Source organism: Anabrus simplex, chromosome 3, assembly GCF_040414725.1.
Source record: "Anabrus simplex isolate iqAnaSimp1 chromosome 3, ASM4041472v1, whole genome shotgun sequence".
Lineage (NCBI taxonomy): Eukaryota > Metazoa > Arthropoda > Insecta > Orthoptera > Tettigoniidae > Anabrus > Anabrus simplex.
Window position 1 is genome coordinate 444,368,356 of NC_090267.1, and position 22,765 is coordinate 444,391,120.

Below are 22,765 nucleotides of genomic sequence, written 5' to 3' on the forward strand. Positions count from 1 at the left end.
ACTTTCAATATTCAAAATATTTCATAAATTATCATGTGTTTCTATTAACCTTTCTTTCAAGAAAACAGATGTAAACTTTTCAAAGAACGACATTATACCATCACATTAATAATAGTTGGCCACAATCTAAATAAAAAACCTCCGGGCGGAAGGAAGACAATCATAGCAAGGATAAGAGAGGATAATAAAGTGGGAATTCGACTGCGCAAACTTGAGAGAGTTTCATCTACCCGTTACTGTCCTCTTTTAAGTGCTTGAGTAAATTAAATTGACTTTGATCATGCTTGGTCCACATTAAAAATTTTCATAACGTAAAATTAAGTCCGGAGAAGATAGTAAGAGTTCAGGCACAGATTAAGGCCTTTCAGAAACTAGAGTGAATTAACAGCCAGCATGCCTGAAGGGCTTAGCTTACAGTTGCAATAATTAGCATATGTAATTTTTAGCTCACCCGGAACAGACGATGTTGAGTTTCCAGTTGGACGGAATAGAAATAAAAGTCCGCATCGCACGGCAAGCCGCACGAAGTCAGTGGCCCCTTCACACACACACACACACACACACACACACACACACACACACACACACACACACACACACACACACACACACACACACACACACACACACACACACACACACACACACACACACACACACACACACACACACACACACACACACACACACACACACACACACACCCTCTCTCTCTCTCTCTGTTCACATGTCGATGACAGACTGGTTGGACGAGCGAGGCTGTCCATTATATATACGCAAGGAAACGAAGACTAGTAATTTCGAGAAGCTTGAGGTGACGTAGTAGATGACGTTGGTAGTGGTAGGTAGACACAGGACGACAGTCAGTATGCAATGAGTCACAGGAGCAGAAAGATGGGTGAGCACAATATACGATTAAACCATTAATACGTAGAAGCATAAATGAGAAAAGCAGATTGAAACATTGAAGTTAGAAAGTAGGTATAATCCAGTAAAAGCGTAGATACGATGATATTTGCCGGAGAATGTAGAGACGTAGACACGAATATTATTCCAGAAACTCATAGAATCGTAGATACCGAAGTTACGGCAGGATCACGTTACATATTAAAGCCTGCCTTTGGCGTTTATGTAAATATCTAAGTTCACAAAGGAAAACCATAAATTAATTTCATCGATTGGAACTGCCAAAAAATTATTAAAGCTCATAGGCAAAGGAGGCCTGCGGTGGTGTCTCAGCGGTGCACTATCGGACGGTGCCTTAGAAAGGTGTAGCAATCCAACTGATGAGACTACTGCTACACTGGCGCGAAACGCTGGTAATTTCAGGATTGAAAAAGTCTAAGAGTTTTAAAGATTTTGATAAACCTATATTTCATTATTAATGATAATTACCACTTATAATTAAATAATAACAATTTTATTCTTATTTCAGAGTCGACCATGCGCTTGGCGCTGTTTCTGCTGCTACTGCGGCTAGGACTTGCGCTAAACCTCGAAGCTCGGCTAGATACTGTACGGAGAATACTTCACGAGGCTCCTTTGGTCGACGGGTAAGTACTGCTTGGATGCTAAGGAATGATACATTCTTTAAGAGAAGGAATGACTCGTAAACAAGGACGAGATTTGATTGTTGAAAAGAATTTCTTATTATGTAGGGTGAGTGTCCCCACTATGACAAAACGCAGGGAGTTGGCCGAGCGGATGATAAGGAGAATAGTAAGCCAAGAAATATAGGCCAATACACTACTGTTGTTTGGTAAGTACAATTTATCGAAGTTGGAAGAGAATGCGCATCGCATTACGTTGCCTCCAGCAAGCGAAACATGTATATTCAACGTTTACTACTGCAAACGTTACCGCCACGCAGGTTGATATTAGCCACCGTAGCGCGTATGTACCGTTTCCGTGAAGACCACCTCAGTCGTATACAGAATGTTGCAGGTAACATCAGGCATTGTTTACGAACAGTGTTCTGAGCTCCATCAGACGGCGCTGTGAAGCTTGCATGCGTGCCGACGGTAGTCACTTCGAACAACTGCTGTGACGTTTCTCGTCCGGCCTAGCGTAGATCCTAGAGCTGAGCAAACCGACCTGTAGACTCGCTCAAATTCTAATATAAGTCTAGGGCCACACTTGCGTGATTTCACGCTGTGTTATTGCGTAAAAACTCGCGTCAAAAATGCACAACACTAATTTTTTACGCGACCGGCCACAGACAGCGTGATTTCCCGCCGCGGGACACGAGACAAGATGCATCTTCAAGGACGTCAGTTCGAGAATGGGCCGAGGTCCATTTTGTTTGTGTGTGTTTCCTGGCCAGTGCCTGGCCATACTTGCGGGAAGAAGGCGCTGCGATATATTGCGCGTGGCCCATCTGCGCTAGTTTTGTACCTTCACTTTGCTAAATGGAATGAGACAGTGAATTAATAACCTTGCAGTACAATATGTTTTTTTTGCTAGGGGCTTTACGTCGCACCGACACTGATACTGTCTTATGGCGACGATGGGATAGGAAAGGCCTAGGAGTTGGAAGGAAGCGGCCGTTGCCTTCATTAAGTACAGCCTCAGCATTTGCCTGGTGTGAAATTGGGAAACCACGGAAAACCATTTTCAGGGCTGCTGATAGTGGGATTCGAACCTACTATCTCCCGGATGCAAGCTCACAGCCGCGCGCCTCTACGCGCACGGCCAACTCGCCCGGTAGGTACAAACGTATTCCTACCTTTACGATACAAAGGACCAAGAGTTCAAGTACAGAGATCTGAAGAGAGATCGTGATTATCGGTCAAGAGCGCTGTGTTTGGTGAGACGTTGTGTTTCTTTTCATTATAATATTTTTCAACAAACACAAAATGCATTTAAAAATGACGTTACGGATTTTCTGTAATACTAAAAAATAATCGTGGTTGTCTTTTAGTTTATTGTATAGGAGTACGAATTGTCCATTTGATGAACTGTCACTTGTTAAGGATGAATCCAATATTTTCTTTCACGACGACGACGACCAACGCAGCACATAACGCAACAACGGAGTTATTATTTAATGGAATTACTTCCATATGCAGAAAAATGGTGATGTTTTGCTACTTTACAATATACAGCACACTAATATAATATCGCCGTGCAAACACGGTACGTCGCACGTCGCCCAGCTGTGTGGAAAACACACAGTAACGCAGCTTGAAATCACTAGCATAAGAACATCCTGCTTTGTCTAGGCTCGTTCGAAGCTTCCTGCTCGAACACTCTGTTCGATGAGTGTTTGGAAGACCCAAAGTCGAAAAGGTGCTCAACTTCATTGAACATATGAGACTATCGAGCTGTCTGATCACAATGAGCAGATCGAGCAGCTTGGAAACTCGGAGGGTCATGAAACCCACTCACTGGTATACAGTTCCCACATCTTTTCTCTTTCAAATTGTCATTCGGCCCGAAGTACCATTCTGCCAACTCTGTCCAAACATTAAGGAGAATTTGGAATTCTAACACTTCGCACCATGGGGCACATCATGGTGATTTTCTCTACTGGACAGTAGGTCACGGCGAAGGCAGATGGTGATGATTGAGGATTGTTTTGAAGGAACTAACACGCTGAACGCTTGACAAGCTGAGGTTGGCCTCGATTTAAAACTGAACTATATATGACGGTTATTTTGGTATTGGAACTTAAACCGCAGGGAATTGGAGAGGGTAGCGGTGCAATTTTCTTTTTTTCGGGAGTATTTCTTAAAAGGTGAGTCAGATCTGCAACCTCGCCGGGATCCAATGGACAGGTGGGCGATTCAATAACATTAATTCTCTTTAAATGCTTTGGATAGCATGCTTGTCCGAGCCTTATCCTAACGAGGGAAGTTATGGGTCTTCGGTTAACAGATAAAGACCAATACTATTGTTTTTGTGGGATGATAGGTGGAATGCTTGTGTAGTGTTTACCTTTCGGAAGTTGGGAGATAGTCCACTCGTTTTTCCACTCCTCGTATGCTTCGTTTGCCATTCTTCGGTGGAAGTCTGTATACGGCAATTTTATTTCTTGAAGAAAAAAACGTAATCTCCGTACAGACCATGAAAACCCTTGGAGGGTTGGAAGATAAATACGCCCACTATCCCTAACCTCGGCACTTGATGGCGTAGACGATTAGCCCTACGCACAGCCGCCTTTGCCTCCAGGAATTAACTTGGTAATCATTCATGGCGTAGGCTGGGTGTACCTCAGGATCATATGCACCTCCGCAAGTGGAAATCTCGTTTCTGAAATTTTTAAAGTTATCGACAGGGATTCGAACCCTCGTCCTTGTGGGTGAACTGAGCACGCCTTTACTGCCTCGAATAGGCAGCCTCTTATTACTTGAAACAGGCCTTGCAATATACCTTGCTTTGCTAACTCACCTACCATTTTATTGTTTGAAATTCCAACCTGACATTTGATCCATAATAAATGGATTCCTAATTCCCTCTGTGCGGCTTCGAAAATGAATTTTTAGTATCTCTGTTATATATTTATTCGTACCATTGTTGCAGCGGAGTTTTTCAAGTTTCTGAAGCACGCTTTTAAAATCGGAGAGAATTATAATTCTTTTGAAGTGCTGCACGCTGTAAGTAACAGCTGATAGTATTGCTAGGAGTAATTAAATTGTACCAATTTTTGTAATAAAGTACAATAACATGCATAAATTACTTCGTTTACAATCTTGAAATGAATATCCTCAGCCTGTTTCCATTCATTCGACCGGGTCGGGAATGGAATGAATGAAGCCCCATGTAGCGGCGAGGATAAGAATTGTGCCGGCAACCGAAGCCTATTGCACTCCAATGGAATGATATTGGAGAGGTTTGCTGGAATGAAAGGTTACAGGGAAAAACGGAGTACCCGGGGAAAAAAGCTGTTCCGTCTCCGCTTTGTCCAGTGCAAATCTCACATGGAATGACCGGAATTTGAACCACGGAAACCAACGATGCGAGACCGGCGCGCTGCCTCCAGAGCCACGGAGACTCTACCCATCCTTGTAGATCTGGGTGAAATTCTGCCACATGCATTGATTCTCCGAACATTTCCATTGTGCAGCCGCTGTGCATTACGCTCGTATAGCGCACGCGTGAAGCAAAACAAGACAACGTCTCGCAGTCTGATTATCTCGGATTGAGAATAGATACAACAGTAGCCCAGATAAGTATGCCGGGCTGAGTGGCTCAGACGGTTAAGGCGCTGGCCTTCTGACCCCAACTTGGCAGGCTCGATCCTGGCTCAGTCCGGTGGTATTTGAAGGTGCTCAAATACGACAGCCTCGTGTCGGTAGATTTACTGACACGTAAAAGAACTCCTGTGGGACTAAATTTCGGCACCTCGGCGTCTCCGAAGACCGTAACAGTAGTTAGTGGGACGTAAAAGCAAAGAACATTATTATTATTATTATTATCTAGATAAGTATTAAAACTTTCAGCAACAAGTATATAAGGTGCCTAAAACAACAGCATTGCCCTACTTGGAAAATTAACATAATATCTCCTTGAATCTTTATATTAAAGCAGAAATCCACTCTAACTTGTTAAAAATCCTCACTTCTAGACCTTCAGGTAAGCAGCTCAATGTTGAAAACATCCTATGGATATGAGCTACGAATTTTAGGTAAATAAAATATAATCAGTCCGCCTCTGTGGTGTAGTGGTTAGTGTGATTAGTTGCCACCCCCAGGGGTCCGGGTTCGATTCCCGGCTCTGCCGCGAAATTTGAAAAGTGGTACGAGGGCTGGAACGGGGTCCACTCAGTCTTGAGAAATCAACTGAGTAGATGTGGGTTCGATTCCCACCTCAGCCATCCTGGAAGTGATTTTCCGTGGTTTCCCCACTTCTCCTCCAGGAAAATGCTGGGATGGTACCTAACTTAAGGCCACGGCCGCTTCCTTCGCTCTTCCTTGTCTATCCCTTCCGATCTCTCCATCCCCCCGCAAGGACCCGAAGCAGGTGAGGCCGCATGGGCGAGCTACTGGTCATCCTCCCCAGTTGTATCCCCCGACCCAGAGTCTGAAGCTCCAGGACACTGTCCTTGAGGCGGTAGAGGTGGGATCCCTCGCTGAGTCCGAGGGAAAAGCCAACCCTGGAGGGTAAGCAGATTAAGAAAGAAAGAAAGAAAGAAAGAAAGAAAGAAAGAAAGAAAGAAAGAAAATATAATCAAGTACGAAAATATATGCTTTATTTATTCCTAAAAATTACAATTCTTTAATTAATCACCGGTATCCGATCGATTAAATTAGCAGTTTTCATTTTCTACCACTACGAGCGCTAATGTGAGTCGATGCAGAGTTTCACTTAAGCCCTTATAACTACATCCGGTGTGGACATTTAAAAAACAGAAAATTTCTGACGGTATTGAACCCAGGAACACATTACAGAAGGAACTATGTAAATAAGTTAATTTGGCTAGGATTTGAACAAAAAAGAAGACGAGTAAAGAAACAAGTGATTTTCCATGCTTTTGCGGATCTGCATTTAGGCCGGAAGAGATTTTCGAAATTTGAGTTTTTAGTTTGATAGAGCTAAAAAGGGCTCACAATTTGAAAAATTACCGGCCCTTTAGCCCTTCAACATTCGGCACAGTTGAGGAAATTGCTTAGGCCTAATTGTATGTTTTTCATAGTATGCTACTTTCTTTACGTCGCACTGACACAGATAGGTCTTGTGGCGACGATGGGACAGGAAAGGGCTAGCAATGGGAAGGAAGCGGCCGTGGGCTTAATTGAGGTACAGCCCCAGCATTTGCCTGGTGTGAAAATGGGAAATCACGAAAAGCCATCTTCAGGGCTACCGACAGTGGGGTTTGAACCCACTATCTCCCGGATGCAAGCTCACAGCTGTGCGCCCCTAACCATACGGCCAACTCGTCCGGTTTTTATAGTACGGAGTTCCCTGCTTCGTGTGTTAAGACATTTTTTCAACATTAAAACCAGACATCATCTCGCAGTCTGATTACCTCGGATTGATATGAGATGCAACAGTCGCCTTGATAAGTATTAACACTTTCATCAACCAGAATATAAGGTGCCTAAAACAATAGCATGGCCCAACTTGGAAAATTAACTTAATACCTTCTTGAAACATAAATCGTCTCTTATTTGCTTGGTGTTGTTAAAAATTAATCGAAGATCTTCTAAATTCACGCTATTAAGAGTTAAATAAACCTACAAACTTTGTTGATACCCTGAGTGTTCTGTTATTTGTGTATTTTCCGAGTAAAGCTGAAGGCATAGTCAAGGGGGCACACTGTACTTTGTAAATCTCGGTGTGGTCAGCCACAAATTGCTTCAACACTACACTCACAAAGTAGGGAGAACAAGGGATAAATATTCTCTTCTGTTTGTGTATGGTTTGTGGTTGAAACGTTAAAGCTTTATGAATCTGATATATTAAAAGTTCTGTTCTGAACATTTCACTGTTTTCATTATATCTGTGTTTCAAGTTCTCTAACCTAACAGCATCCTCAATCCGCCGACTGTAATAAGAATTCTAGGTAGAGGACTTCTGTTGATTTTATAAAGGATGTATGTCGAATGTGGTTATGTTGATGAATTGCCTTAAATTTACAGGATAATTGAATATAACTTCAATCAAATGTTTACATACAGGAACTAGGGCTATAACAAGGAGACACTACGCATGTTTTATCTTGGATTCGGCTAATTTTCGGTTGGTTTATAGAGCATGGTCATTTAGTCTATTTAAACCAAAGAGAAATTTTTAAATCGATATTTATCGAAAATGTGTGCGTGGAGGGGGGGCGGGCTTGTGTCTTAATGTTATGAGTTATGACTTTTAACGCTTCTGACCATGCTCTATTTGTTTTGTTCTGTATATCTGTCTTGAGACAGTTATCAACTGGACATCCTCCATGATTTTCTGTCCTAATCATCTTGTTTCACTTGTTCATAGCTTCTATCTTGCTTGACATCTGTTAGCATTCCAAATATTCTTCTTCGTCTTCCTCTTCTTCAGACTGCTTTTCCCTCCGTCAAATTTAGCATTTCATCATTTCTCACTTTATCTCTCTACTTCACTTTCCCTTTCTTCTCCACAACCATATTTCATAACGTTCCGCATACTTTGTACGTTTGTTAATGTTCGTGTTTCAGTTCCGCATGACACCGACTCCATACAAAACACCTTGCGAACCTCTTCCTTAAATCAATAGGGGTTATGCTCTATAATCCCACCCAAAATAAACCGAATCCAAGATGACATGTGTGTAGTGTGTTCTTATAATTAAATTGTCAGAAATTTCGAGGGACTTATTTTTGGTGAGCTCCGGGTGATGATCGACTGAGTCCGATATTGCTTCTACATGCATAGCTCTGACTATTTTTTCCTTTTCGCCATCAGACCGCCTTGGTAAAATTCCCTTCTTTCCCGATGGCAACGGTATTAAGTTTCCGAGTTCTGTGGTAAGCATTAATCTTACCAGTATAAAAAAAAAAACCAGAATATCTATCTATGCACATATTTATTTCTATATAGGGTGAAGCGAAATTCGCGCACTCGGGCGTCGCAGAATAATAATAATAATAATAATGATTATAATACACCAGGAAATTCCCCTTAACCAATCTTTGATCCAGAACAGGGTGCCTTACTACAATACTCTCTACAAGGTCTACTGTAAAATGAAAATTTTAAACTCTACTGGGATCGAACGATACAGACAGATAAAACAACTCCGCACAATAGACCAGAAATAGCATTAACAAACAAATATATTCAACACGTGTATCTCATAGACTTCGCTATCCCGAATGATAATACAGCTCACCATCTAAACTCACAACGTGACACAAAAAGCTGCAGCTTCTATAGCGAAGAGATATATGAAGACGTATATTTGAAATGTATGTAAATTATGATTAAGTTCTATTTCTTATATGTAAAATGTAGAAATACGAGCTACATTATCACCTATGAAGTTGTGAAATAAAATACAGTAATAATTATATTCGACTGACTAAGATGATCAGTAATTGTTCAAAAGGATTTTCTGTTCCCACGATGGTACATTCGATTCCAGGTCAGTCTGGTGGTATTGGAGGCGCTCAAATTCAAATACGCCAGCTCCTGTTTAGTAGATATACTAGCGCATTAAAGAACACCTGCAGGGCCGAATTTATGATCCCTCGGCGTCTCCGAGAAAACCTTCATAGTAGTTGACGGACATACCGAGTTATTATAACTTCTGTTTTTAGGAGTGCTGGATGTTCACCCCGTTTTAATGTGCTAATAAGCCTACTTTCACTGGTTTCTTGCATCTGGGACCTCTTAAATATTAATTAAGCACGTTGCGGTTTGCGTACACAGTAAGACCACTTTAAAGCTTCTTGTGTAACATTACACCCACATTCCTAACGATGGGCTTAGCAGATTCATTCTAAACCATCCCATGAATCACCAAATAGAAGGGTAAAATTTGAACACAGGAGGAAAAATGTAGATATTATTGTTGGAGAGGAATTTTGGTCTCGATAAAACGTCTATTCGTTTTTATAATCTTATAACGTAAAAATTAGTATGAAGAAATAATTATTGACTATTCTTCAGAGAGGATAATTAATGAACATAGGTTACGTAGGACAATTCAGGGCCATTCAGATATCTAGCTAGTGTTCAGCGCAATGATCTGCAGTCACAGAAAAGTATAATATACATCAGGTAAATAACGAAACAAGGCATTCTGTAATTTCCTGTATAGCATTAAACGAAGGTACACCCTGTTCAACCGTGGCTAATACGTACGTACATGTGTAAAGCTCAGGAGGAGAAATCATGTCGGGTACGTTCTTACGGCATATCATCAAGAATGATCACGGTTAGTTAAAAGTACGAGCATGATAATAGGTTGTGAAGATCATAACGTGAGGGGGATATTGCATGACGGCGTATCTACTTCGGGGCTCTGATATCTTTTACAGGTAAGTACTCTGTTCGTTGAGAATATGGGTTTATAATCTACCTCCTCATACTTTCACGAACGGATGTTTAATAAGACGTCCAAAAGTCTGATGCCTGAGTAGAGTTAAGCTATACACTTATTAAACATGCATTCTTCTCCACTTAAACATGAAGGTTGGTGTATTAGAACATCTCATAACATCAATGTAGCTTTCTCTGCATATCTCTCGTCTTGAGGAAGTATTTCCATTTTATAGTGTACTTCACCCCATTATTTTATAAATAGGTTATAGTGAGTGAAACTGAAGCCTGATAAAGATTTCCAGATCTCTTTCTATTTAATTTATTTATTCCCCTGTTATTGTTATAAAGCGGTTGTTGACGGTGAATTTAGATAAGGATTCTTGCACGAAAATCTGTGTTACTTCGCTGTCTAATAATTATTACGAAGTATAGATTTGTAACTACTCGGACACTTCGAAAAAGTTACCATTCTACTGTTTACCTCCACTTGAAATTAAAAACAATTTTAAGTATCGTCGACAGAGAAATTCACTTCTGTCTACTTTCCGAGTGGTGCAAGCTCACCTCACTTGTTAGCAACGTCGCCGTGATTTTTACGTGACAAGGATTGAACCGATTTTAACGAAATGTTGTACCCGTGTGTTGTTGTGTGTTTGAGTTATCAGTCCATAGTCCGGCTCCATGGCTAAATGGTTAGCGTGCTGGCCTTTAGTCCAGAGGGTCCCGGGTTCGATTCCCTGCCGGGTCGGGGATTTTAACCTTCATTGGTTAATTCCAATGGCTCGGGGGCTGTATGTGTGTGCCGTCTTCAGCATTAGAATTCATCACAAGTAGGGCCCCATTCTCATAGACACGCAGGTCGCCTATACGGCGTCAACTCGAAAGACCTGCACCCGGCCTCTTCCGAGGCCACACGCCATTATTATTATTATTATTATTATTATTATTATTATTATTATTATTATTATTATTATTATTATTATTATTATTATTATTATTATTATTATTATATCAGTCCATAAACTGGTTTGATGCAGCCCTCCATTTAATTTCTACGTAACTACTGCATCCTACATCTGCTCTAATCTTCCTGTCATTTTCATACCTTGGTCTGCCCTTACCGTTCTTACCGCACACACTTCCCTCAAAAAACCAAGTGAACAAGTCCTGGGTGTCTTTAGATGTGTCCTATCATTCTATCTCTTCTGAAACTTCTATGGCGTCAGTAAACGCTAACAGCAACGGAGACATTTTTGCTTTCTATTTTGGTACTCTAAATATTGCTACACTACTGGATACTAATCATTCGGAAACAACGTGAACCGTATATAAGAGCGTTAGAAGGTTGGTCATACTGATAATTAATTTGAAAAATAATAATTCATATCTGACGCCATTGTCAATGTATCAGCTGCTGAATTTAGCCAACCAGATAGCTTCACGAGCGAATTTAAGTGGGCTTTGCGAAACGGTGTTGGTAAATCTGGCACGTGACTGAAGAACAGCTGGAGAGCTCCAATGGAAGAATAAACTTCGCCAGGGTAGGGATATGAACACGGATATCCGAGCTGGTAGGATAGTGCCATAGCAAATGGGCTACGGTGACACCGACGGAGTATTTGTGTTTGACGCCGATTTCTCAGCGTGGCTCTCAAGTCTGTCTTGAGTCATGTGTAAGTTTGTCAAAAGCGCTTCGCAAAGTCCATTTGAATTTTCCCGCGAAGAGATCTGATTGGCTAACTTCAAAAGATAATAAAATGACAAGGGCGCGAGATACTGAATTATTTTCTTCAAATCATTTATCAGTATGATCAACCCTCTCACATTAATATGCCCGGCTTGCGTTGTTTCCGACCACTCTGTAAAGCGTAGCGCAGTTATTAAACATACAGGGTCTCTCATATAAACTCAGACCGAGCGCACGGTGTTTGTTCTCTGCGCTAGGGCAGCTGTCTCAGCCCAACTTACGTCACGCGCGCTCGCCCTGCTTTAAGCGTGTATACAATCTCGTATTAAATCTTACCTTATAAAGGATGCTGGGTTATACAGGTATTTTATCCGGTGACTAAATTCTTGTCCGCCTCTGTGGTGTAGTGGTTAGCGTGATTAGCTGCCACCCCCGGAGGCCCGGGTTCGATTCCCGGCTCTGACACGAAATTTGAAAAGTGGTACGAGGGCTGGAACGGGGTTCACTCAGCCTCGGGAGGTCAACTGAGTAGAGGTGGGTTCGATTCCCACCTCAGCCATCCTGGAAGTGGTTTTCCGTGGTTTCCCACTTCTCCTCCAGGCGAATGCCGGGATGGTACCTAACTTAAGGCCACGGCCGCTTCCTTCCCTCTTCCTTGCCTATCCCTTCCAATCTTCCCATCCCTCCACAAGGCCCCTGTTTAGCATAGCAGGTGAGGCCGCCTGGGCGAGGTACTGGTCATACTCCCCAGTTGTATCCCCCGACCAAGAGTCTGAAGCTCCAGGACACTGCCTTTGAGGCGGTAGAGGTGGGATCCCTCGCTAAGTCCGAGGGAAAAACCGAACCTGGAGGGTAAACAGATGATGATGATGATGATGACTAAATTCTTGTTGACGCGAGAGACTGCTGCCAGTGTAATGTTTCTGATTTAATTCGTAAATTTAATTCCAATTCCTGCAATGTGTAAGGATTTGCCCTGGGGTAGGGGGCAACGCGTCTGCTTGTCACCCGGCGGCCCCGGGTTCCGATCGGTCGGGTCAGGGATTTTTAATTGTAAATGATTAATATCCCCGACCTGGGGACTGGGTGTTTGTGTCGTCCTTAACGTTCCTTTCCTCACATTTGACACTTGACACTTCCGCCATTTACAAAATACACGCAGGTTCCTCACATACGGTGCAAGTAGGGGCAAAAGATATTTCTAGGTCGACGCCCCGAACAAATAGCATAAAAAAGGGCTAATTGGTGACAGTTCCAATGACAGTTGGAATCGTACACATCATATCTATTGCGCAACGCGTAAACATATACAACCATCACTTAATTTTCTTCTTATTTGTCTGGAAGGATCATCTAATTCGCAGACAATATGGGCTGCAGCAAGAACAACCTTCCGCCCGAAACAATTTAAAACTGTAAGAACATAAACAATTAAAAAACTTTGAATTAAACACACAACAATAATTCTAAAAGTCCACGAACCTACTACGCTGGCGTAGCAGCTGGAGAGGTGATACTCCCACATGGCGCGTCCCAGGTGGTGGATAGGGGGGTCCTAACCGGCTTGCCGGTGGACGTGAGCGAAATAGAATAGCTCTCGCAGACCAAACACAGAACTCCCTGTGGGTGAGGGTCGCAGGCGAAGAATACATAAATGATATCCCTTGCCTGTTGTAAGAGGCTACTAAAAGGGACGACCAAGGGATGATCGAATTAAAACTATGAGACTACTTGCAATTAGTACCACCATGCGGAGAAATCCATGGGTCGCCTTTACCTGCGCGTAGTACCACTATGTTAGGTACACAATAGGTTTGTGATTAGTAGCGACGGTGTGTGAATCAGGGTGAGTTTTACAGTACCTGTGATTAGTACCAATCTATGAGCGACACCATGGGTCTGAGTTGCCTGTGATTAGTACCCACTACGTGAGGAACACCACGGGATAGTACGAGTCCCTGTGATTAGTACACCTATGTGAGGAACACCATAGGTTTGCGTTTCCTGTAAATGGCTCCGCAATGTGAGAAACACCACAGGTCTGCGTTACATGTGCGCATTACATTACCTGTGAGTAGTACCATAATGTGTGGAATACCGCGAGTCTACGCTACTTTTGATTAGTACCGCAACATGACAAATGCCACGGTTCTACTTTCCGAGCGTTAAATACCATTGTAAGGGGCCGATGGCCTGGATATTGGACCCTTTTAGACTACAAGCATCATCGATTCACGATTGCGCTTTAGAAGCATTCCCTTGGTCTGTAATACTATTGTTTAACGCTAGTTTCTGGGAATGTGGGGCATTGCGGATCTGATCCACTGATTGTTTTAAATTCATATACATCCATTCATTCTTCGTCATCATGTTTTGAATTCTGGTCAGTGGATGATTTTGGACTTTTAAATTGCCATTACATTCCGTCTCATTTCGTACCGTTAGACGCCGATGACCTAGATGTTAGCCACATTTAAACAAGCATCATCATCATCATCAATTCTAAACGTACAAATGTTGATAAGATATCAATCAATGTCACAATAAAAAATCACAAAGAATCACTTAACATATTAACTGGTAATATAAATCCTAAAGAAAATTCTCAAGAAAAGTACCAGGGCAACGCAGGGAGCAATTTAATATCAAGACAGGTTATTTGACCTCTAGTAGAAACACCTACTTGTTTTGCTGATTTTGTAAATAATTTATTTGGTGACCGTTCAGGATTCGTACCAGTGTCATCTAACTTTTCCTCTGTTAAATCTGTTATGTGTGCGCTCAAGTCTTTTATTGAGCACTGAACCAGTAGTTTCAACTTCATTTACAGTTAAGTTACTACGTAAATCTGTTCTCGTGAAGGTGGCGCTTCGTCAGGAAATTGCTGAACAAATGCATCTCGTATCCGTCGAGCCGACTCGTACCTAAAATAACTTTTACATACGAAAATACGGAGTTGAAAAAATAACTGTCTCACCATGTTAAGAGCTGAGATTCAGACTGGCGACTGATGCTTGCGAGGTCGAACATGTGTATGCTGCTTGCAAGGTCAGGAGCTATGCGCGCGCCTCCAATATTGGAGCTTACGTATCGGAGAGCAAAAACGCTGCTTGGAAAGTCTCGGTTTATATAAGAGACCGTGAAAATAGCTTTTAGAAATTCTGGTCTGTCATTTTCTCATGATGTAACAAGGTTGCAAACGGACAAACAAACAAAACACACAAACAAAGAACAGAAATATAAGCAGACAGATAGTCAAACGAAAACAGACAACAAAAACAAATGGACAGACAGACAAATATAAAAATAGGTAAACAAACAGACAAAACAGACAAAGAAACAAATCAAACAGACAGACAAACAATCAGACAAAAGAGACAAATAAAGGAACAATCCAGAAAACAAGGAGTTAACCCAACAGACAAAAATAAGAAACAGGGGATAATAGAAATGAACTAGCAGACATACAGGCAGACAGGCATCTTCGATTTTCGCGTACCTAATCACTTCAGATATTGTCTGCTTTCACAGAAAATCAATTTGCTTCAGCATTCTATCACTGCGTAGCATTCCCAAATAGAAGGTTCCTTTCCTCCAAATAGATTTCGAGCGTAACAATACATAATGTATGAATGTTTCAGTATTGTAACGTAAATAGAGAATAACAATGTAAAAAATAAACATAGAACATTAATTCATTGCTATGCGTGGTCGACGTATGACTGCATAATTCTCAATATTTTCCAGAGTGTTTATGTTCCACTGGGTATGCGTTAATAAATTGGTCTCCGGTGTTATGAAACTATCAAAAATATGTGGCATGTTTCTTGATTACTTTGTTGTTATTTGTCATTTGGGCGAAAGGTTGCCTTTCGGTGTTGCTTTATGTAGCAGTTGTGTAACATTCTTCAGTGAATAGAAAACAGATCGTCTATGAGTTGAACATTGCAAACAGTCTAAAATAAATTAGGAATAGGATCTTTACCGTGAAGAATATTATAACGAGTTCGTAAAAGTTTTCTACCCAAACGACACGAACAGTGATCCTTTACCTTACGTGTGGGCTGAGGGTGGAATTTCGAAACAAGTTACGTAGACTTATCACTTTGTTGGCTGTTGCGTACAATGGTAAACTTATTCATTTTAAATTAAATGAATGTAATTATAAATAATTTTGATTCGTCGCTACACAGATCTTCCATGTTTGATTCATCCATTGACTTATTCTTCTCCTTCTTCTTCCGCTTTTCTCACATCTGTGGAGTCGCGGGTGCGAACTGAGGCGCAAATGTGGATTTGGCCCTGTTTTAAGGCCAGATGCCCTTCCTGACTCCAATCCTATATGGAGGGATGTGATCATTATTGCGTGTTTCTTTGGGGGTTGGTAGTGTACTGTAGTGTGTTGTCTGAATATGAAGAGGAAACACTCAGTCCTCCGGCTAGAAAAATTAGTCAGACATGGTTAAATCTCCGACCCGGCCGGTAATCGAACCCAGGACCCTCTGAACCGAAGGCCTCAACGCTTCCCATTCAGCCAATGAGTCGGACTTTATCCATGCATTGACATTTTGTTGTTTTGTTGTTCGTGTATTGCTATGAAACGTGTAAGACGTGTTTACATGGGGTTATGTTGTAACTAACATAAACATTGTTTTTGAAGCAGCGAACAATCCATTAAGCAACCAGAGTCGTAGATTTCGTCCTCTAGTCGTATATTAGTGAAGGGTTATTATTATTATTATTATTATTATTATTATTATTATTATTATTATTATTATTATTATTATTATTATTATTAGCAAATCCATCGCAGTTGGCAATGATCACTTATAGTAGTGTGACGATAAAGTATATTTAAAACATAGTTACCCAACAACAACAACAACAACAACAACAACAACAACAACAACAACTTCAACAACAAACATTTCCATGGGAAAAAAATATTACAAGAAATCCCACTAGTTTAACATTCTAAATCCAGCATTACCACATAAAAATTCACACACAGCTTCAGTATTTCCAGTACTAAACACTACCACTTACTACTAGCTTAACATTACATTACCGTCATGTATAAATTCACACGTATCTTACGTATATCAAAATTTTACACTATGACTTACAGAAGGTTGAACGGTCCAATTTCTAAATGCAACGGCGGAAAGAAAAATCCAAACACCAAGAAGGGGTTGTGCTAGATTAATGAACGTTGGTAGGCGTGTTTGTACATCTGAAAGATGACGATAATTCAAATTTCCCGCAAATTGCATTAGCGTGGCGCTAGTAGCGGCCCCGTAACTTTGCACATCAGGTTTGCTTTAATTAATGGCTGTAGCGTACTGTGCGAGTGGGTTAGTTACATGTGAGAGTGGACGAGTGACTGTGAGTGGGTCAGGAATGCCGTTACAACGACAAAGAGACCAGTATCAACAGCTCATTGCGGTTGAACGAGGCCGTATAATAGGGCTAAGTGAAGGTGGATTTTCCTTCCGCGCTATTGCAGAGCGACTTGGCAGGAATGCCTCCACTGTGCATGCGTGTTGGCTGCAGTGGTCACGAGAAGGTACGCTCGCAAGAAGATAGGGCTCGGGACGTCCCCGTGGCACCACCGAGAGGGAGGACTGCCGTATTCAGCATATGGCTGCGGCGCAGCGGAATGCGTCTCCACCAGTAATTCGAGGGGCAGTTGGCACCGCAGTGACGCAACGAACTGTTCGAAATCGGTTACCTGAAGGCCACCTCCGAGCCAGACGCCCAGCGGCGTGCATTCCACTTACCCCAAACCACCGCCGTCAGTGATTTCAGTGGTGTCAAGCGAGAGCCTTTGGAGGATGGAGTGGAGGTCCGTTGTGTTTTCCGATGAAAGCCGGTTCTGCCTCTGTGCTAGTGATGGCAGTGTATTGGTTAGAAGGAAGCCAGGTGAACACCTGCATTCCACCTGTATGTGGCATCGACACACTGGACCTACACTGGGGGTTCTGGTCTGGGGAGCAATTTTCTATGACAGCAGGAGCACTCTCACGGTTATCCCACGCACCCTGACCGCAGATGTGCGCGTCCGTCTGGTGATTCAAACTGTTGTGCTGATATTCATGAGCAGCATTTACGGGGGTGTTTTCCTCCTGACGCTGTTGTAACCCAACGTGGTCTACAGAGTGTCGAAAAGTTGTCTTGGCCTGATTTATCCTCCGATCTGTCCCCAGTCAAGCACGTATGGAACATCATTGGACGACAACTCCAGCGTCATCCACAACCGGCATTAATCGTCCCTGTATTGACCGATCATGGAACTCCATCCCACAAAATGACATCCGGAACCTGTACGACAAAATGCAAGCATGTTTGCATGCCTGCATTCAACAATCCGGCGATTACACTGGTGTGGACTAGCATGGCATATTTGCGATGACTTTTCTCGCGCAGATATTAACCCGTACTCTTGCACCTTTAATCAATTGAATATGTTATCTAGACAAATATATAGCCATATAGCCAAAATTTTCGTATTCTACATTCCTTGTTTCGTGGTGTTTGGATATGTTTTGCGTCAGTGTATTATCTTAGCACTGTAAATACAGCACGTTCATATACAAATCCACACATACCGTAAATAATTCAGATGCCTTAGTACTACAATTTACAGTGGATTGAGCGTTATATTAAAATATGACGTTATCACATAGAGATTTACAAACAGTTTACATAATGCTGGAGTCTATTCTTGAAGCACTTTACATTTCTGGAACAGGCTCTAAGGCAGCTGCAGGTAACCTATTCCAATCATCAATTCCCCTTTATGATATAGTGCGGTATATGCGATATTTATCTGAGGAAAAAGGATTAACCCTATAAGTTAGTTAGTATTGTGATGGCAGCAGATTTCATGAGCTGTGAATGCAGAGATACCACATTTGTGTAAATGGGTACGGAACCACAGTACCGTACTCAGGTGGAGATGCAATTCAACAAGTTTAATTATGATGTTCCTTGATTCATGATCTCTCTGATTATATCTGTGTTTACATTACTATATAGCGAATTTCGTCCATTCACAGCCGATTTGTTATAAACCAGTGCGAAAATAACTGCAGTATTGTAAAGTGTCATTTTCCGTACTCTTTTGAATACGGGAAGAGGGCAATTACGTCATAGCGCGTCGATTATGCCTTCTTTTGTAGAGCTGGCAATGCTCTATTTGTACAGCTGGCGTTGCTCTTCATTGGAGAGCTGGCATTGCTCCTTCTTGTAGAGATGGCACGGTTCTTTTCTGGAGAGCTGGCATTGCTCTTTCTTGTAGAGCTGGCATTACTCTTTCTTGTAGAGCTGGCATTACTCTTTCTTGTAGAGCTGGCATTACGCTTTCTTGTAGAGCTGGCATTGCTCTTTCTTATAGAGCTGGCATTACTCTTTCTTGTAGAGCTGGCATTGCTCTTATCTGGACAGCTGGCATTGCTCTTTCTTGTAAAGCTGGCATTGCTCTTTCCTGGACAGCTGGCATTGCTCTTTCTTGTAAAGCTGGCATTGCTCTTTCTTGTAGAGCTGGCATTGCTCTTTCCTGGACAGCTGGCATTGCTCTTTCTTGTAAAGCTGGCATTGCTCTTTCTTGTAAAGCTGGCATTGCTCTTTCCTGGACAGCTGGCATTGCTCTTTCTTGTAAAGATGGCATTGCTCTTTCTTGTAGAGCTGGCATTCCTCTTTCCTGGAGAGCTGGCATTGCTCTTTCCTGGACAGCTGGCATTGCTCTTTCTTGTAAAGCTGGCATTGCTCTTTCTTGTAGAGCTGGCATTGCTCTTTCCTGGACAGCTGGCATTGCTCTTTCTTGTAGAGCTGGCATTGCTCTTTCTTGTAAAGCTGGCATTGCTCTTTCCTGGACAGCTGGCATTGCTCTTTCTAGTAGAGATGGCATTGTTATTTTCTGGAGAGCTGGCATTGCTCTTTCTTGTAGAGCTGGCGTTGCTCATTCTTGTAGAGCTGGCATTACTCTTTCTTGTAGAGCTGGCATTGCTCTTTCTTGTAAAGCTGGCATTGCTCTTTCCTGGACAGCTGTCATTGCTCCTTCTTGTAGAGCTGGCATTACTCTTTCTTGTAAAGCTGGCATTACTCTTGCTTGTAGAGCTTGCATTGCTCCTTCCTAGGGGAGCTGGAATTGCTCATTCTTGTAGAGCTGCCATTACTCTTTCTTGTAGAGCTGGTATTGCAATTTCTTGTAAAGCTGGCATTGCTCTTTCCTGGACAGCTGGCATTACTCTTTCTTGTAGAGCTTGCATTGCTCCTTCCTAGGGGAGCTGGCATTGCTCATTCTTGTAGAGCTGGCATTACTCTTTCTTGTAGAGCTGGCATTGCTCCTTCTTGTATAGCTGGCATTCCCTTTTCTAGAGACCTGGAGTTGCCCTTCCTATAGAGCTGGCATTGCTCTTTCCTGAAGAGCTGGCATTGCTCTTTCCTTGAGACCTGGCATTGCTCTTTCTTGTAAAGCTGGCATTGCTCTTTCCTGGACAGCTGGCATTGCTCCTTCTTGTAGAGCTGGCATTGCTCTTCCTTGTAGAGCTGACATTGCTCTTTCTTTTAGACCTGGCATTGCTCTTTCTTGTACAGCTGGCATTCCCTTTTCTAGAGACCTGGAATTGCCCTTTCTATAGAGCTGGCATTGCTCTTTCCTGAAGAGCTGGCATTGGTATTTCCTTGAGAGCTGGCATTGCTCTTTCTTGTAAAGCTGGCATTGCTCTTTCCTGAACAGCTGGCATTGCTCTTTCTAGTAGAGATGGCATGCTTCTCTTCTGGAGAGCTGGTAATGCTCTTTCTTGTAGAGCTGGCATTGCTCTTTCTTGTAGAGCTGACATTGCTCTTACTTTTAGAGCTGGCATTGCTCTTTCTTGTATAGCTGGCATTCCCTTTTCTAGAGACCTGGAGTTGCCCTTCCTATAGAGCTGGCATTGCTCTTTCCTGAGAAGCTGGCATTGCTCTTTCCTTGAGAGCTGGCATTGCTCTTTCTTGTAAAGCTGGCATTTCTCGTTCCTGGACAGCTGGCATTGCTCTTTCTAGTACAGATGGCATTGTTCTTTTCTGGAGAGCTGGCATTGCTCTTTCCTGGAGAGCTGGCATAGCTCTTTCTTGTAAAGCTGGCATTGCTCTTTCCAGCACAGCTGGCATTCCTCTTTCTAGTAGAGATGGCATTGTTCTTTTCTGGAGAGCTGGCATTGCTCTTTCTTGTAGAGCTGGAATTGCTCTTCCTTGTAGAGCTGGCATTGCTCTTCCTTGTAAAGCTGGCATTGCTTTTCCTGGAAAGCTGGCATTGCTCTTTCTTGTAGAGCTGGAATTGCTCTTTCTTGTAGAGCTGGCATTACTCTTTCTTGTAGAGCTTGCATTGCTCCTTCCTAGAGAGCTGGCATTGCTCATTCTTGTAGAGCTGGCATGGCTCTTTCTTGTAAAGCTGGCATTGCTCTTTCTTGTAGAGCTGGCATTGCTCTTTCTTGTAGAGCTGGCATTACTCTTTCTTGTAGAGTTTGCATTGCTCCTTCCTAGAGAGCTGGCATTGCTCATTCTTGTAGAGCTAGCATGGCTCTTTCTTGTAAAGCTGACATTGCTCTTTCTTGTAGAGCTGGCATTGCTCTTTCTTATAGAACTGGCATTACTCTTTCTTGTAGAGCTGGCATTGCTCTTTCTTGTAGAGCTGGCAAGGCTCATTCTTCTAGAGCTGGCATGGCTCTTTCTTGTAGAGCTGGCGTTGCTCTTTTTTGTAGATCTAGCATTGTTCTTTCCTGGAGAGCTGGCATTGCTCTTTCTTGTAAAGCTTGCATTGCTCTGTCCTGTGGAGCTGGCATTGATCTTTCTTGTAGATCTGGCATTGCTCTTTCTTGTATAGCTTGCATTCCTCTTTCCTGGAGAGCTGGCATTGCTCTTTCTTGTACACCTGGCATTGCTCTTTCCTGGAGAGCTGGCATTGCTCTTTCTTGTAGAGCTTGCATTTCTCCTTCCTGCAAATTTGGCATTGCTCTTTCGTATAGAGCTTGCAATGCCCTTTCTTGTAGAGCTGGCATTGCTCTTTCTTGGTCAGCTGGCATTGCTTTTTCATATAGAGCTGGCATTGCTCTTTCTTGTAGAGCTGACATTGCTCTTGCTTGTAGAGCTGGCATTGCGCTTGCTTGTAGAGCTGGCATTGCTCTTTCCTGGAGAGCTGGCTGGCATTGCTCTTTCCTGTAGAGCAAGCATTGCTCCTTCTTGTAGAGCTAGCATTGCTCTTTCTTGTAGATCTTGCATTGCTCATGTAGAGCTGGCATTCTCTTTCTTGTAGAGCTGACATTGCTCTGGCTTGTAGAGCTGGCATTACTCTTTCTTGTAGATCTGCCATTGCTCTTTCTTGTAGAGCTAGCATTGCTTTTCCTGGAGAGCTGGCTGGCATTGCTCTTTCCTGGAGAGCAGGCATTGCTCTTTCTTGTAGTGCTGGCTGGCATTGCTCGTTCCTGGAGAGCTAGCATTGCTCCTTCTTGTAGAGCTAGCATTGCTCTTTCTTGTAGATCTTGCATTGCTCTTGGAGAGCTGGCATTGCTCTTTCTTGTAGAGCTGGCATTCTCTTTCTTGTAGATCTTGCATTGCTCATGTAGAGCTGGCATTCTCTTTCTTGTATAGCTGGCATGGCTCTTTCTTGTAAAGCTGGCATTGCTCTTTCTTGTAGAGCTGGCATTGCTCTTTCTTGTAGAGCTGGCATTACTCTTTCTTGTAGAGCTTGCATTGCTCCTTCCTAGAGAGCTGGCATTGCTCATTCTTGTAGAGCTGGTATTGCTCTTGCTTGTAGAGCTGGCAAGGCTCCTTCTTGTAGAGCTGGCATGGCTCTTTCTTGTAGAGTTGGCGTTGCTCTTTTTTGTAGATCTAGCATTGCTCTTTCCTGGAGAGCTGGCATTGCTCTTTCTTGTAGAGCTTGCATTGCTCTGTCCTGTAGAGCTGGCATTGATCTTTCTTGTAGATCTGGCATTGCTCTTTCTTGTAGAGCTTGCATTCCTCTTTCCTGGTGAGCTGGCATTGTTCTTTCTTGTAGACCTGGCATTGCTCTTTCCTGGAGAGCTGGCATTGCTCTTTCTTGTAGAGCTTGCATTGCTCTTTCTTGTAGAGCTGGCATTGCTCTTTCTT

General features: G+C 42.6%; 1 protein-coding gene across 1 annotated transcript in view; it reads left to right on the forward strand.

The window, feature by feature from the left end:
- The first annotated feature begins 1,443 nt into the window (after window positions 1–1,443).
- LOC136867422 (dipeptidase 1-like) overlaps window positions 1,444–22,765 on the forward strand; it is a 445,798-nt gene continuing 424,476 nt past the window's right edge. Inside the window, exon 1 of the mRNA XM_067144625.2 lies at window positions 1,444–1,553. Coding sequence (XP_067000726.1) covers window positions 1,444–1,553 — 110 coding nt within the window. The remainder of the gene's footprint in view (window positions 1,554–22,765) is intronic.